The sequence below is a fragment of the Pseudoliparis swirei genome, chromosome 22, assembly GCF_029220125.1.
Source record: "Pseudoliparis swirei isolate HS2019 ecotype Mariana Trench chromosome 22, NWPU_hadal_v1, whole genome shotgun sequence".
Lineage (NCBI taxonomy): Eukaryota > Metazoa > Chordata > Actinopteri > Perciformes > Liparidae > Pseudoliparis > Pseudoliparis swirei.
Window position 1 is genome coordinate 19686948 of NC_079409.1, and position 13923 is coordinate 19700870.

At 44.5% G+C, this 13923-nt stretch overlaps 2 protein-coding genes across 2 annotated transcripts in view; one reads left to right on the plus strand and one right to left on the minus strand.

Annotated features, from left to right (window-relative positions):
* Positions 1-1608: 1608 nt before the first annotated feature.
* Positions 1609-5821, plus strand: prss35 (serine protease 35). The gene is made up of 2 exons (XM_056444107.1): positions 1609-1747; positions 4472-5821. The coding sequence occupies exon 2, from the start codon at positions 4491-4493 to the stop codon at positions 5757-5759; it is 1269 nt and encodes a 422-aa protein (XP_056300082.1). The 5' UTR covers positions 1609-1747; positions 4472-4490; the 3' UTR covers positions 5760-5821.
* Positions 5822-7656: 1835 nt separating this feature from the next.
* snap91a (synaptosome associated protein 91a) overlaps positions 7657-13923 on the minus strand; it is a 58383-nt gene continuing 52116 nt past the window's right edge. Inside the window, exons 23-29 of the mRNA XM_056406019.1 lie at positions 11729-11926; positions 11621-11639; positions 11097-11181; positions 10665-10745; positions 10350-10484; positions 10172-10260; positions 7657-9560 (exon numbers count right to left, since the gene is read on the minus strand). Coding sequence (XP_056261994.1) covers positions 10180-10260; positions 10350-10484; positions 10665-10745; positions 11097-11181; positions 11621-11639; positions 11729-11926 — 599 coding nt within the window. The 3' untranslated portion in view covers positions 7657-9560; positions 10172-10179. The remainder of the gene's footprint in view (positions 9561-10171; positions 10261-10349; positions 10485-10664; positions 10746-11096; positions 11182-11620; positions 11640-11728; positions 11927-13923) is intronic.

Genomic DNA, 13923 nt, shown 5'->3' on the forward strand with positions numbered 1-13923 from the left:
TGTCATCACACTCCCTTCTCCTCTCCCCTCCATCTCTCTCTCTCCTCTCTCTCTCTCTCTCTCTCTCTCTCCTTCTCTCCCATTATTAAACACATATTTTCAGTGCTTTTTTCTTGGCTCATCGAGACATCCACGAGTCACTGTGGCGTCCTTCCACCGTCGGCCCATGACTTCTTCCCCAAACCGAGAGGTTGTTGTCCCAGTTCGGCTCCACACCCTCTTCACTCTCGTTCCCTTCACCTGGTCCTCACGCCCGTCTCACCTGCAGCCCATCTTCCTCATGAGTCCCTCTCTACTTCGGTCCCCTCACTTGTCCTCTGACAGATTGTCTTGTGTTTTTCCCACCGAGCTCTCCGGCGTTCTGTACTGTGTTTCCCTGTTTCTGCCGGTTCTCTTCCTGCCGGTACTCCGGTAAAGGACGATTACTTGTAACCTCTGTCTTGTGAGTCGTGCTTTGGGTCCCATCAGGTTATCGCCCTGTGACACGTGTTGCATTGGTGAGGCAGCACCAGGGAACTACAAACCGACTGAACGTCTTCATTCAGTACTTTATCATACGTGGGAGTAATGTACATTTTGAGGTTAGCCCCGAATAGCTTTCCCCAAACCTGAATCTCTGGCCGAAAGGAAGGTTGTCAAAATGCATTGTGGTCAATCAAGGCACAATGTTTGGGCAAAGAGGAAGTGTCTGTCCAAACATTATAGCTCACCGACAATGAGTACAATGCTAAATTGTTGGAGCGAGTGACATTCTCCATGTTTTAAAACGGAACTTTGAAGGAAAGGGGAAGTGATTCCTCAAAAGCTTCTCGCACTGTTTGATGAGAATGATTGTTGGAAGCCTCAGGTAAAAATGTACAGTATATTTTACCAGCAGAACTAAAACATTTTAGAAAAGTTATGTGTCTGTCCTCCTGGTATAGGCTACTGCCTCGTGAGCAGTCCAGGTCCCCATAGGCTCCATCCCCCTGTGCTGGTTTTACTGCACATGAGCAACAACATGTTGTCTATCATAATGCCCTTGTATTCTTATATTAAATGATTGCATGTCTTCTCTTTGAAAGGTCATCACCTTTCTGTTCAGAATGTGTGTGCATTGTAGGTACAGAACACAAACTGCTAGTGTTTACACCTTACTGGACTCAAAAGTGCTGCAGATGTTGAGGCTCGCACGGCCCAGAATGGAAACGCCCGGGACTCTATTGTGGAGGCAGCGGCAGAACTAATTCCTCCACAGAGCTCTGAAGGTCTTTTGACTGAGGCGCTCTCCTCCCGCTGTACACCGGCTCACCTCCCAGGGGTCTGAATAGACCACTCACTTCACCCAATTCAGCCTTTAGTTACAACGGGCCGGTCTGGTCCCACCCATATGTGGACAGCTTTTGTCACAAGTAAAAGAAAGAAATTTAAAAAAAATCCTTTTCAGATATATATTTTGTTTCCCCCTCTCCTCCTCCTCCTCCCCTTCCTTTCTTCCCTCCCTCCCTCCTTCTTCAGCATCAAGTGCAGCCTGAGCAGAGAGCGTCGCTCGCGGCTGTGACTCTCCCTCTCTCTCTCTCTCTCTCTCTCTCACTCTCTCTCTCAGCAGACGCGATGAAGAGAAGGGAGCCATCGCCCTGCTGATACCAGGACGTCTGGGATGCAGTAACACATCGTGTGTTGTCTACTGAGATCATATTTGTATATTTCTAGGGAAAACAAACAATACATTGCGGATTTGGCATATCCATCAATCGGATGCAAGCAGGTAGGAAGCCTTTGTCATGTGTTGCTTTCATTATTGCGACCCCTTGAAGGAACCATGGGGAAGTGTTATCTTTTTTATTGGATTAAGGTGCACAATATTCCTTATTTATATCGATGATTTGAGAGATGTTTTTGTTTGTGTTACAGACTTTTATCAATTCTTAAATCAGAAATACTTTTATATACAGTTTGCATAAGTTGCTTTGCAATTATTATTGTCCATATTCTTTCCAAGTAAAGCATAAAGCAGATGTGGAATTACAGATGTAGTTTCTTTACATTGGATTGTATATCTAATTTGACGAGGCATTTACTTGCGAAGCTAATATTGTTATTTGTTAATTTTTAAAAGTGAGGAGAGACTCGGTTTTGATATTTACGACAAAATTCTTTGTTTAAATTAGACTTTTCTTTTGCACATTATTTTTAAGAACTGAGAGTGTCTTTCCCCTTGCCTGTCACACTGGGAGACGTCGTGTGAACCTCTTAAAATGAATGAAACAATGAATATTTCTTTCATTGAACATGACGACAGAAGGAGATCCATGACTCTTGACTTGGAGATGGACACTTGTGCACATATATAGCGCCACCCGTTGGTCACTCTGCCTCCTGGGTGCCTCTGTGGGATGCAGAGGGGGCTCAGCCTCTTGTTCAGCTGACTGCAGTGGAAAAACTGCTCCAACGAGTCCGTGACCAAGAGCGTGATGGCAGCGTATCAGTTTCCACTTTATGCTGAATATAATTGTAGGCTCTCTTCTAGATGTGTGTTATGTCTGCGTCTGGCGGTGGGACCGTGAAGCCGAAACAGAAACCTAATGTCACTTTTGTATTCTCATTTATTGAGGCTGTTTTACAGCTTGTGTTTTATCACCGTCTGCTATGGTCTGGTTAGATGTTGGCCACTGGGCACGTTTTATTGGACTCCGTGGTCAACTCGAGCCGAAGCGGTCTCCTTTGCAGTTGGATGACAATGCACATGCTGGCCGAGAAAATAGAAATATAAAAAAGTATTCTTGGAAGTTTCAACTTTAAAAAAGAAAAAAAAAGTGCTTTGAGGACTATCTCTGCAGAGGAAGAGGATGATGCATTCAAATGGTCCAAAGGAGATGCTGCAAAGCAGGCACAGTCATTTTCATTCTGCACTTACATCTCATTGATGGGGATTGTGTGGTTGTGGACTGTGTCAGCTACACGGTGGATCCCCCAGATGGCAGTCTGTCCGTCACCCACCAGCTAACCACCTTAAAAAAGACTAAGTGAATGCAATCACTGTGACTTCTGTTGGACATCGACTGTTCAGTGCTCCACAATGAACGACAGCCAAATGCTTTCCTCTCCCCATGTGTGACTTCACCACCCAACCCTCCGACTCTGTCGTTAAGTGATGGTCTGCTGAATGTTTTAAAGCTTTATCAGGGTTATTGGCGGCGGCGCACTCGTCCAGTAGAAGCATTAGAAGCAGCAGGCTGTCTGCGGTCCACGACGAAGAGCGGAGTGGAGTGAAGGAAACCAGATATGGTCATTACTGCAGGAGAAGGTTAACCATTGGGGCAAACCTCCAAGCCACTGTCTCAGCGCATTCAGAGCATCGGGGGTTCATCCTCAAGCAAGACTCAGAGGATCTCCTCTCAACCACACGACGGCTAATGTTTTATATGTTTCACAGAGAAAGATATTTCTTTCCGTACATAATGAGTAGGAAAGCTCTTTTAAGAAAAACTGGACAATAATGAGTGTGTTGTGCTGTCACGCAGCAGATGCCTCTAATATCCTGGGCTGCATTGCCTCCCTGTGGCCATACATGGGGTCTGTGTTTATTTGTTCTCGACCTGGAGGCCTCAACATCTCAGCTCACGGGAGTCTGAGTGTTCCCACATGTTGCATTCGTTTAAAGCCGATTTAGGACTCCAAAGAAGAAGCGTTGTGTGTCCTAGTACTCAAGCAAGAGTCGCAGAATCCTCAATGTCACAAGCCAAATAGAAAAAAGAAAGGTGTTTGCAATCATGACGTGAAAACGGTCGCAGATTGTTGAGCTGACGAGTCTTTTGCGGAGCAAAAGGAAGCAACGGATTGCAGAAGCAATATCATATAATATCAACAAATGATGAAACATATGCTGATATCTGATGGTGATGTGATTACTGAGCTAAAATAAGGCAAAGAGTCTGAAGATGATGTTAGAGGTAATGTCAGATGTGCCAGAAGAGATTGGCACACAGATGGATGTGTGCCATGTAATGTCACTCCAGTAAGTTAAAACTACAGACCCCATGGCGGCGCATGAACAAATCTCCGAGGACAACGAACATTATTGGGGTTCATCCTCTGGGAACCATAGATGTGTGTACCACATGTAGTGGCAATCCATTTAGTATGTGGAGATATTTCACTGGATAAAGAAAAGCCTTGACGTGGTGGTGGGACAAGATGATAATTAGGGGATCATCCTCTGGGCACCACGGGTACCTGTACTAAATGTTACGGCAATCCATCTTATACTTGACCAGACAGCTCACTTTAAAAAAAGTAAGCACAAACCAATTGTAGGTGCAAGAGGAAAGGTTAAAGATCGGATATTTCGTGTAAATCCATCCAAAAGTTCCGGTGATATTTCATTCTGGACCTAAGTGGATAGCGAATACGTTCAATCTATGAATCTCTGAGTCTTTCCACCTCTATTACAAAGTGTCCCTAAGTCTTCCTCTCTTTCTTTATCTTCCAGAGCCAGGCCCAACTTAACAATGGGCCCCATGACCCTGTGTGTGCTGCTCCCGGTGACGGTGCTGGCTGTGGTGGTGGCTATAGCTGCTGAGGGCAATGCGGTGGACGACGAGTACACCTGGCCTCAGTGGAAGGTTCCTCTGCTAAGAACAAGACGCACTGTGCCTCTAAGCAACCCAAACTTCTCAGCCCATCCTCAGCCGGAGCTGAGTGGCACCTGTGGGATCGAGTGTCAGCGCCGCCTCCCCGCCAGCTCCCTGAGCGACCTGGAGCAGTTCCTGTCCTACGAGACGGTGTACGAGAACGGCTCGCGCACCTTTACCTCAGTTTCCCTGCAGGGCCTCAACGAGGTGACCGCCTTGCCCGGGAACATCTCGTCCAGCTCCCGCCGCAAACGCGAGGTCTACGGCACCGACACCCGCTTCAGCATCTCAGATAAGCAGTTCTCCACCAAGTATCCCTTCTCCACCTCCGTGAAGATCTCCACAGGATGCTCCGGGGTTCTCGTGTCACCGAGACACGTGCTCACCGCCGCCCACTGCGTCCACGACGGGACGGATTACCTGGACGGGGTGCAGAAGCTGCGCGTTGGTATTCTGAAGGAGAAGTCCAGACGAGCGAAAGGAGGCAAAGGGAGAGGAGGCCGAGGAAAGGGCAAGCGGAGGAAGGGAGACAAGGACGAAGAGGAAGTGGACCAGAAGGAAGATAATGGAGGGAAAGGGGACCGGAAAGGGAAAGGTCGAAAGAGCCGCAGTCGGCGAAGTGCGGAATCAGGGAAACCTTCGTTCCGGTGGACCGGAGTGAAGAAGACCCAGGTGCCGAAGGGCTGGTTCAAAGGTGTGTCTGATGGACTGACTGCGGATTACAACTACGCTGTTTTGGAGCTGAAGAAATCCCCAAAGGTCAAGCACATGGATCTGGGTGTTATCCCTTCGGTGAAGAAGCTCCCAGCCGGGAGGATCCACTTCTCTGGCTTTGATGACGACCGTCCCGGCAACCTGGTTTACCGGTTCTGCTCCGTCTCGGAGGAGTCCAACGACTTGCTTTACCAGTACTGCGACGCCAAGCCCGGCTCCAGCGGCTCCGGGATCTACATCCGCCTCAAAGAGCCCGGCAAGAAGCAGTGGACCAGGAAGATCATTGGGGTTTTCTCCGGTCACCAGTGGGTGGATGTAAACGGGAACGGGATGCAGCAGGATTACAACGTGGCGGTGAGGATAACGCCTCTCAAATATGCCCAGATCTGCTACTGGGTCCACGGGGATTCGAGTGAGTGCCAGGTGGTCTAAGAAAAACACAATATCCGTCCCCTTAAACCAGCACCTCTCTCTGCAAGGGACACCCCACCTATGCCCCCTCAACGGCCACCAGGGGCCCCGGCGACTGCCTCTCCTCTTCCTGCTTCCCTTTTACCTCCTGTGCCTCTTGCTACATCGATACACACACACACACACACACAGACTAAGTGTTGACAACGACAATAACTCGTCATCAAGAGAACTGTGGCTCTTCAGCTTTTCTAATTTATTTCTGAAAGAAAAAAAGAAAAAAAAACATATGTATTGTATTTAAGATCGTTCAGATCTGCCGTTTTGCTTTCAATTTTTGCTCTTTTTTTATTTAAATTTTTTAAAAGATTTTACATTTTTGGATACGATGTTGGAAGAGTGTATATTCAAATATTTGTGAGCGAAGCCCCTGGTGAATTCGTCAACTCGGCTTTGTATTCAACTTTTTCTCCACCACTGTAAAGATGGCTTTGACAAAAGACCCAGAAGAAATTGATGTAAGTTTTGTTTTTACTAATTAACTATAAAGAGATATTGAGATAACTGTTTTCATAAAAATAGAAAAAATAGGTGGAACTGGTGTTTTGCATTGTGTATATCTAGATTTCTTTTCTCATTTTTTTCAACTACCTTTTAAGAAAAGATAGTTTTCCATCTTTTCTCTGTTCTTGCAGCGCAGTGAAATGTGGTTTCATTGTTGTGCACATAATTATATTATCGGTGTTTATCCAGAAGACGTGGTACTAATTTATGGAATTGTAAACTTTTTGGGGGGGTGGGGTGGGGAGGGACAGAGAGACTTCTCAGAATATATTTTGATGGCCCAGTACTGTAACGATGTATTTCATGTGAGGCGACATATTGGGTTTTTGTTAAAATGGGGAATGAACCATTTATTGATTTACTTGAGCTGTTGAGATTCTTCTAATTCTAAGGGTTAAATGAGATTACCGAGGCAATATTGTAATAAAAAAACAAATCTAAATCTGGGACGTGATATTTTTTACCTTTCAAGTTGATGTTTATGTTCCAAAAATTCATGCGAGTACCAAATACCTGAAATCAATGATGCCGATTGAAGACTACCAACCATTAAACCAAGATTACTACTTGTGTGCGTGTGTGTGTGTTTGTGACGATCAAAGAATCATTTCTACTATTACATCCGGTTGTGGGACCCAGTAACTGTGCCATTTAACGAACTGTTCAACTCACAGAAACTTACTCAACAACTAATGCATGTCAAGTCAACTGAAGCAGGGCCTCATTATTTTGCTTGGGGCAAAATGTATTTTTGGGCCCCTTTTGACCTCTGACCTCTGGCCTGCAGTACATGATCTAGCACCCTGTTGCCTCTATGACCCCATTGAAGGGGAACAAATCATCTTCTCTATGTTTAATGTGAATGATGTCATCAAATCGCAATGAAGTGCTGATAAAGGGCACTTTAGTAGCACCACTTTGGTACTGTCCAGTAGCAAACTGCGGGCAGATAAAGTTGGCAGCTATATATCTGGTGCTCAAAATGGAGCATGAAGCAGCTAAAGAGACACATTTCTCTCAGGTGATGAAGACCAAATAAAGAGTGAAGGACAGTGAATATTGGACGTATCAGCTGTACAGAAAGTGTTCTGTGTCTGCTGGAGGTGTGAATAAACAGCTGTACATGTTTAGGAGTCTAAACAGCAGACTACACATGGCAGCGCCATCATATTGACACAGGACCTTTCTATATGTTTCTTCTACTATAAAGGGTCCACTGAGGGTTCTGGGGCCTTTCCAACTTTACCAAGCTTCCAATCTGGCCTTGGTCATGAACTTACTGACTTACTTACGAAATACAGCTTCAAACTGGCACGTCTAAAATGGTCGTAATACGGAAGAAAAGGAATCTTCATCATGGTTAGTTCAATCCGTCATTGAATTTATTGCACCTCAAAGGGCTTACATGCACTGGGGCGGGGCCATCGTAAATAAAATAAATGTACAACTAAACAAAAATACAATTTTGATAATTCAGTCATGAAAAATGTTAATAATCTCATTTTTTTCTTCTTCTCTGTATCATATCAGATCCTCAAAACCAATTGCTTTATTCAGTGCACTGAACAGACAACACACAGTTAGTCTGGTTTACAGCACAGGACGGGGCCCCTGGTGTTACCGCCGTCCACATGCATATCCACACACACATTGTTGTTCTGCGGGAACACAGGAGCTTTGAGTTATGATGCTTTTCAGGGGACATGGTCATCAACTAGACGGACGGGGGCCACTGACAACATGTACTGGTCAACTGACAATGGGCCAAAGGTCAGCAGTGATCAAATGGAACAACATCTATGTTCAGAGAGAACTCAAATATATTGCATTTTTCAGGTGACCTCAATTCATGTGCTGTAATTACAATAGTGTCAAAGCAGCATTGCAGGCATACACGGATAGTACAGTGTCATGGAACTTAAAGGTACCCCTTGGAGTTCCGTCCTGAGGAGCCCATCTTGGATGTAAACAACGTAGCTTTCAGAGTTTTCACAAAATAAATGAGCTTCTCAAATATTTCATGAGGAAGTAAACTCATTCATCACATGTGTTGGTCCTCGTGAGGGACCTAAAGCTTATTTGGTGATAGACAGTGAGAGTAAACAGAACTTGACCACTGAAGTCCTTCCTGCTGGATCATTCTTTGAAATCTTTTGATCGGCTCTGTTTGAACATAGAGTTTAGTATGGCAACAAATTAATCTACTCTAAATACAAAAGGGATCATACTGACCTGGTCGTAGTTATAATGAGAGCACAGGCAACAGACATAAGTCCACATAGGTAGAGACACAACCGCATGTACAGTTATACCGAGGAACAGTTTGGGTTTACTTCTCTGATGAATAACTAAAGCATTTTCTCTGGGAGTTAGTTGTAAGATATGTTCTTTAATATCAATGCCACCAAATATCGACAGCAGTTTTAGGAGGAGCATTCTAACAGAGACGGAACATGTTAATTTAACACAGGACAAATGAATCAGAAAAATAAGCCACCAGGACAATAAATAAATAAATAAAAAGGATCACTTGCTGGTCTGGTATGATTCAGAAGACCAAAGTGTTGTTTCTTAATATACAGTAATCATGTACCGGTAGTCATATTTGTTTCCAAATACTTTCAAAGGATGACGGGAAATACTCACACGACTTCTTACAATTTCATGTCAGATTCACATTTATATTTCTCTTCAACAGACATACAGAATAGAGAAGGAATCCTCGCCAGAGAAATCTATGTACATCACGGAGGACCTTTCTGTAAACAACACACAACAGGTTTCTCCCAAAGAAATTTACCGGGGCTTTGTTTACCACTCTCGTCTAATCCGAGTGGGACAAAGAAGAGCTCCTCTCCCGTCATGAGGAGACGGGGGCACATATGGGGAGGTGGGCGGGGCTCAGGACACCAAAGCACATCCATCATTCAACACGGGAAAGAAACCTAAACACATACGCCTTCACTTTCTTTCACTTACTTTTGTGGACTTTTTTTTGTCTGAGTTTTGAGTGATTTTGTATAGACAAAAGATTAGTACATCTACATAAGCACACACTTGTATTTTTTTTCTCACATATATATACATATTCATATATATATATAATCCGCTAGGGTTCACTTTCACAGTTTGTGCTACAACATCACACAGGCGAAGGGTGGGGTGTTGATAAGAGGCTCTTGTTGTAGCTGAACATCCAGAGATGTTGACAGACACCAGGTAACATGTGTGAGGGCCCGGCTCCAGAGAAGAAAGCAGCTGGAAGACAAGAAATGGAGAACATTTTTAACATCAGTCATGAGGTCAAAGGTCACAGACCGTGATTTCCTTTTTGTCACGCTTTTCCATGAATACCGATACTGGTGTGTATATTAAAATAAATAAAAGGAGTTTCAAGGACTCCACACACACTGAAACGGTCCCTTAAATGTGTGTAGGATCTGGCGACATCTAGTAGTGAGGTGGCAGACTGCAACCAACAGAAACTTCTCTTGGCCAAGCGTGTAGAGAACTACAACTACAATGGCCGACGTGAAAATGCAAATGTCCCCGTCTCCAGCCAGTGCTTGGTTTGTTACGTGAAGAGACGTAGTTTTTTTGTAAATTCTCATTCTAACGTAACGAAAAAACATCAATCACGTAATTATACACTATAGAAAACATATTTAACAATAACATATTCCATTTTTGTGTAATAAGGTGCATGTCTCAAGTCTCTGTCTCTGTTATTTAGACATTGTCGTGGCACAGACATTTTAACCTTCTATCCAGCTAATCTATACATCAACCACCACAAAGGTAATGCACCAAAGCCCTCCAGCCACTACGCTACTGCATGTACTACTGCATCTACGGGTCAGAGCTCCCACCTGGGGCGTTATAAGAAGTCTTTGAGGTTGAAATCTGCCAAAGGGTCTTTTGGCTTCTTGGGGCTCTGGCCTGCAGGTCCTGGAGGAATCTGAGAAAAAGAAGAACAATAAATGGATAAATTGACAGGATAAATTGATTGATTATTCACTGAGGGTGTCACTGCGGGTGGTTTGTTACCGGTGCTCCTGGTGCAGCGGCTCCGGGTGCAGCTCCAGCCAACCCAGTGAAGGGCGGTCTCATCATGGGCTGTCCCATCATTGGCTGCCCCATCATGGACTGCATCAGGGGAGCTCCAGGCCCTCCTGCTAGAGGCTGGTAACACAGGGATAATGCAGTAAACGTATCAGGGCTATGCCGATTTACCATAATCTGTCATCACAATGATATGGCTACTAAATGGAAACGTCAATGGTCTATCCTGCTGATTAAAAGCTGATAAAAGGTTCTCGGTTTAAATTCTAGAGAAGTTTCAATGCATGAAGTGAAGCTCACCAAGCCAAAGCCAGGCTGAGCGCTCATTGGTGGCATCATGGCTGCCACTGGAGCCCCAGGAGCTCCAGAGGCTGCTCCCGCCTATAGAGGGACACAGAGAAGAGCCGGTGTGAATTATAAATGGTTGCAATGGCGAAAAAACTCTCATCTTGCTATATGTATCGTTGTGCTAGTTCCTTTCTACCTTACAGCACTTTCAAATGTGCCTCTCCTTCACCCATTTGCCTCTCATTGATATAGCGATGGAAGCGTAGCTGCCATGCAAAGTCCTGGCCTGCCCATTGGGAGCGAGTTGGAGTCCAGTGTATGTGTTTGAGGACACTTCTTCACACAAAGATCGAACACCGCCCTTCTGCCTCAGCCAAAGCCACCAATTGTTTGCAGCAAAGTGTGATGTCACGGCAGGGGGGGCGGAGTCAATGCTTTACTTACCATGGGGGCTGTAGCCCAGCTTGTGGGAGCTACATGTGGCATCCAGTTGGCCCCTCCTGTCAGCTTCTTCTCACTCTGTGGGTCCCTAGCGAGAATGAAAACACAGGATACACCTCACCTATACTGTGCTATGTGTCGGTCTGTCACTGCAGATAATCTGTTAGATAAAACGACGATTTTTGCTCCAAAAAAATCCTAAATAAATCAAACAACTGCTGTGACATTCTTCACGTGGTATTCCATCTTATCGTATCTATAGCTGTGAAATACTTAATAACAGAGACTATGATGAAACAAAAGTAAACCAAAGAAATTAACTCGAAACAACATTCAGATTAGACGCTAACTAAAAGTAAAAAGCTCCCATGATAAAATGTGTCAAGAAAACGACATTTTCCTCTTCTTGATCGAGTGTGTCGCTTCCCCAATTTAGTTTTTCACAATTACCAAAACATTGCAGCATTGTGGGAGCTATGCATAAATGTCAAAGCCGACTCAAGTAAATGTATAGAAGTTACACTTACTTTTTCTTTACTCCGAGGTCTGAACAGAAGAAAGAAAGAAGGAGTTATAATTCTGCTTCATGAGAAACAGAAATAACTGAGCTGCGGACAAACAACGCTGCAGTCTACCTCCAATCAGGTTGGCCAGTGACGAGTCCAGGTCGCCTCCGACGGTTTTCATGGGAGGTGGGGTGGCAGAGGGGGCAGTGGCAATGCCTGCCGCTGCGACAGGGGTTCCCATGCTTCCTGCTATACTTCCAGAAGTGCTGCCCCCGGTGCTCTGGGGCGTTATGGAGGGCATCAGCAAGTCGCCTAATCCACCAAACACTTGGGGAGAGGGTGGAAATGACGAGATATCAGAAAAACAACGCAGATTATAAACCTGCAGATCTCTGATCTAGTTATAATACAGGCAGAGGACAGATGTGAGACCATCAGTACAGTGAAGGGGACAATCCAGCTGTGACAACATGAGTAGTCAGCTGTGCACCGCATGCACAATGCAGGACTGTAGGCTACTGTAATTATATTTAATTCGTAAAATGGACATAATTACAGCAACTGCACTCACAGTGGCTCAGACGGTTTACACATCTCAGGGGCTTAAAGTGGCTGATTTTGGAAGAAAGCACTGGTTTTGAACCAGATGTCATCAAGACCACAGAGTTTTCATTCCAACTAACCTTCATGGAAACGTTGTTAACATTTTGGTTGGGGTGTATTCACTAAGGCAGTGGCCCTGGACCTTGTCTGATGGGTACATCAGACAAGGTCCAGGGCCAAAGCCCATAAACATAACACCACCTTCCAAATATGTTCATCTGAATTGATTTTAAACCGGATGTTGTTGAACACGGAATTAAAGCAAAGATGTCTTAACCCTTGTGTTGCCTTAGGGTCATTTTGACCCGAATCAATATTACACCCTCCCCCGCCTTTGGGTCATTTTGACCCGATTCAATGTTTCACCCTCCTGTTACCTTTATATTTACTAACATATTTTACCCTTTGGGTTCAATTTGACGCCAGCAATTAAAACCTCCAGAAAATTATTAGAATTAATATTGTTTTCCAAGTTTAAGTGTGAGGCACTTTATGTTTGTTTGTTGACTACCGAAAGAACACCGACATTAAACATTGAATGGGGTCAAATTAATCCTAAAGCGGGGGGAGGGTGTAATATTGATTCGGGTCAAAATGACCCTAAGGCAACACAAGGGTTAATACAATGTAGCCCAATTAACAATGTCAATGTCATGGTATGTTTGGTCAAATTTTTTTATTTTAGCTCCCACACTGGAATTGGCAGAAGCTAAACATTTCAACCATTTCTGAATCTATAAACTTTTGGCTATACTATTTAGCTTTTAATATCTTAATCTCACAATTTCCACCTTTAGTTCATCACAATTAGCTAATTATCTATTGTAAGCCTAATTTAAGCTATATTTCAACTGTTAAGGACTTTTAGCAAGCTTCTATCTATCCATCACTTTTAGCTAACTATTGACTATTTTTTTGCTCCGTCCCGATGCGCGCAGACCGGCGTCGGAGCTCTGCAGCGGAACAATCGATCGGCGTATTGAGCACCCCTGCATTCAAGCATTAAATAGCCGAGAGGTTTTTTCAGCGTGAGGAATTCGATGTGTGGCGGGAGTGCGTGAGATAAGACCGAAATGCGTGAGTCTCACGCTCAATGCGTGAGAGCCCTGCATCCACTAGGCTTCACACAGGGCCCAATTAAAAAAAGCTTCTTACAGTTCTTAAAACCTTATAGGCCCACAGTGTAGCAGAACTATCAGCCTCTAACCAATAAGATGCCATGTTCTAAAAACACATTAAATTGTGTTTGTGTTTATGTTTGTAGGCTTTTCACTACAATGTGATGCTGTTTGATGCACTACTTGTAAAAAAAATATAAAATATATAAAACCTGCAGACTAGCCTGCAGGCTTGGGCCTTGATGGTATGCGGTTACTATAAAGGCCACTGCTCTGAATGACAAAAGGCAAATAAACAACGATACAGTCGGTCTTGTAGGAGACAATTGGGGGGGGGGGGGGGGGGTCATACTGCAACATGCAAAGATGCAGATTGCACATGCTGCAACGCACTGCCTGGTGGAACTCACCGGTTACAGATTAGAAGAAGCAAGCAATGACCCAGCAGAGAGGAAGGGATGGGGATAGCGGTGAAGTAGGACAGTATATGAAGCAGAAGATTAAAGGTGTGAAGCAGAGAGAACAAGTAAGATACAAAGAAAGAAAGGTTGCAGAGAGGTGGTGGGCTGAGCAGGAGGTGGAGAAAGCACAGCATTTGTGAAA

What these genes read in the sequence shown, in the direction of transcription:
- prss35 (XM_056444107.1), top strand. Translation starts at nt 4,491, where the DNA reads ATGGGCCCCATGACCCTGTGTGTGCTGCTCCCGGTGACGGTGCTGGCT.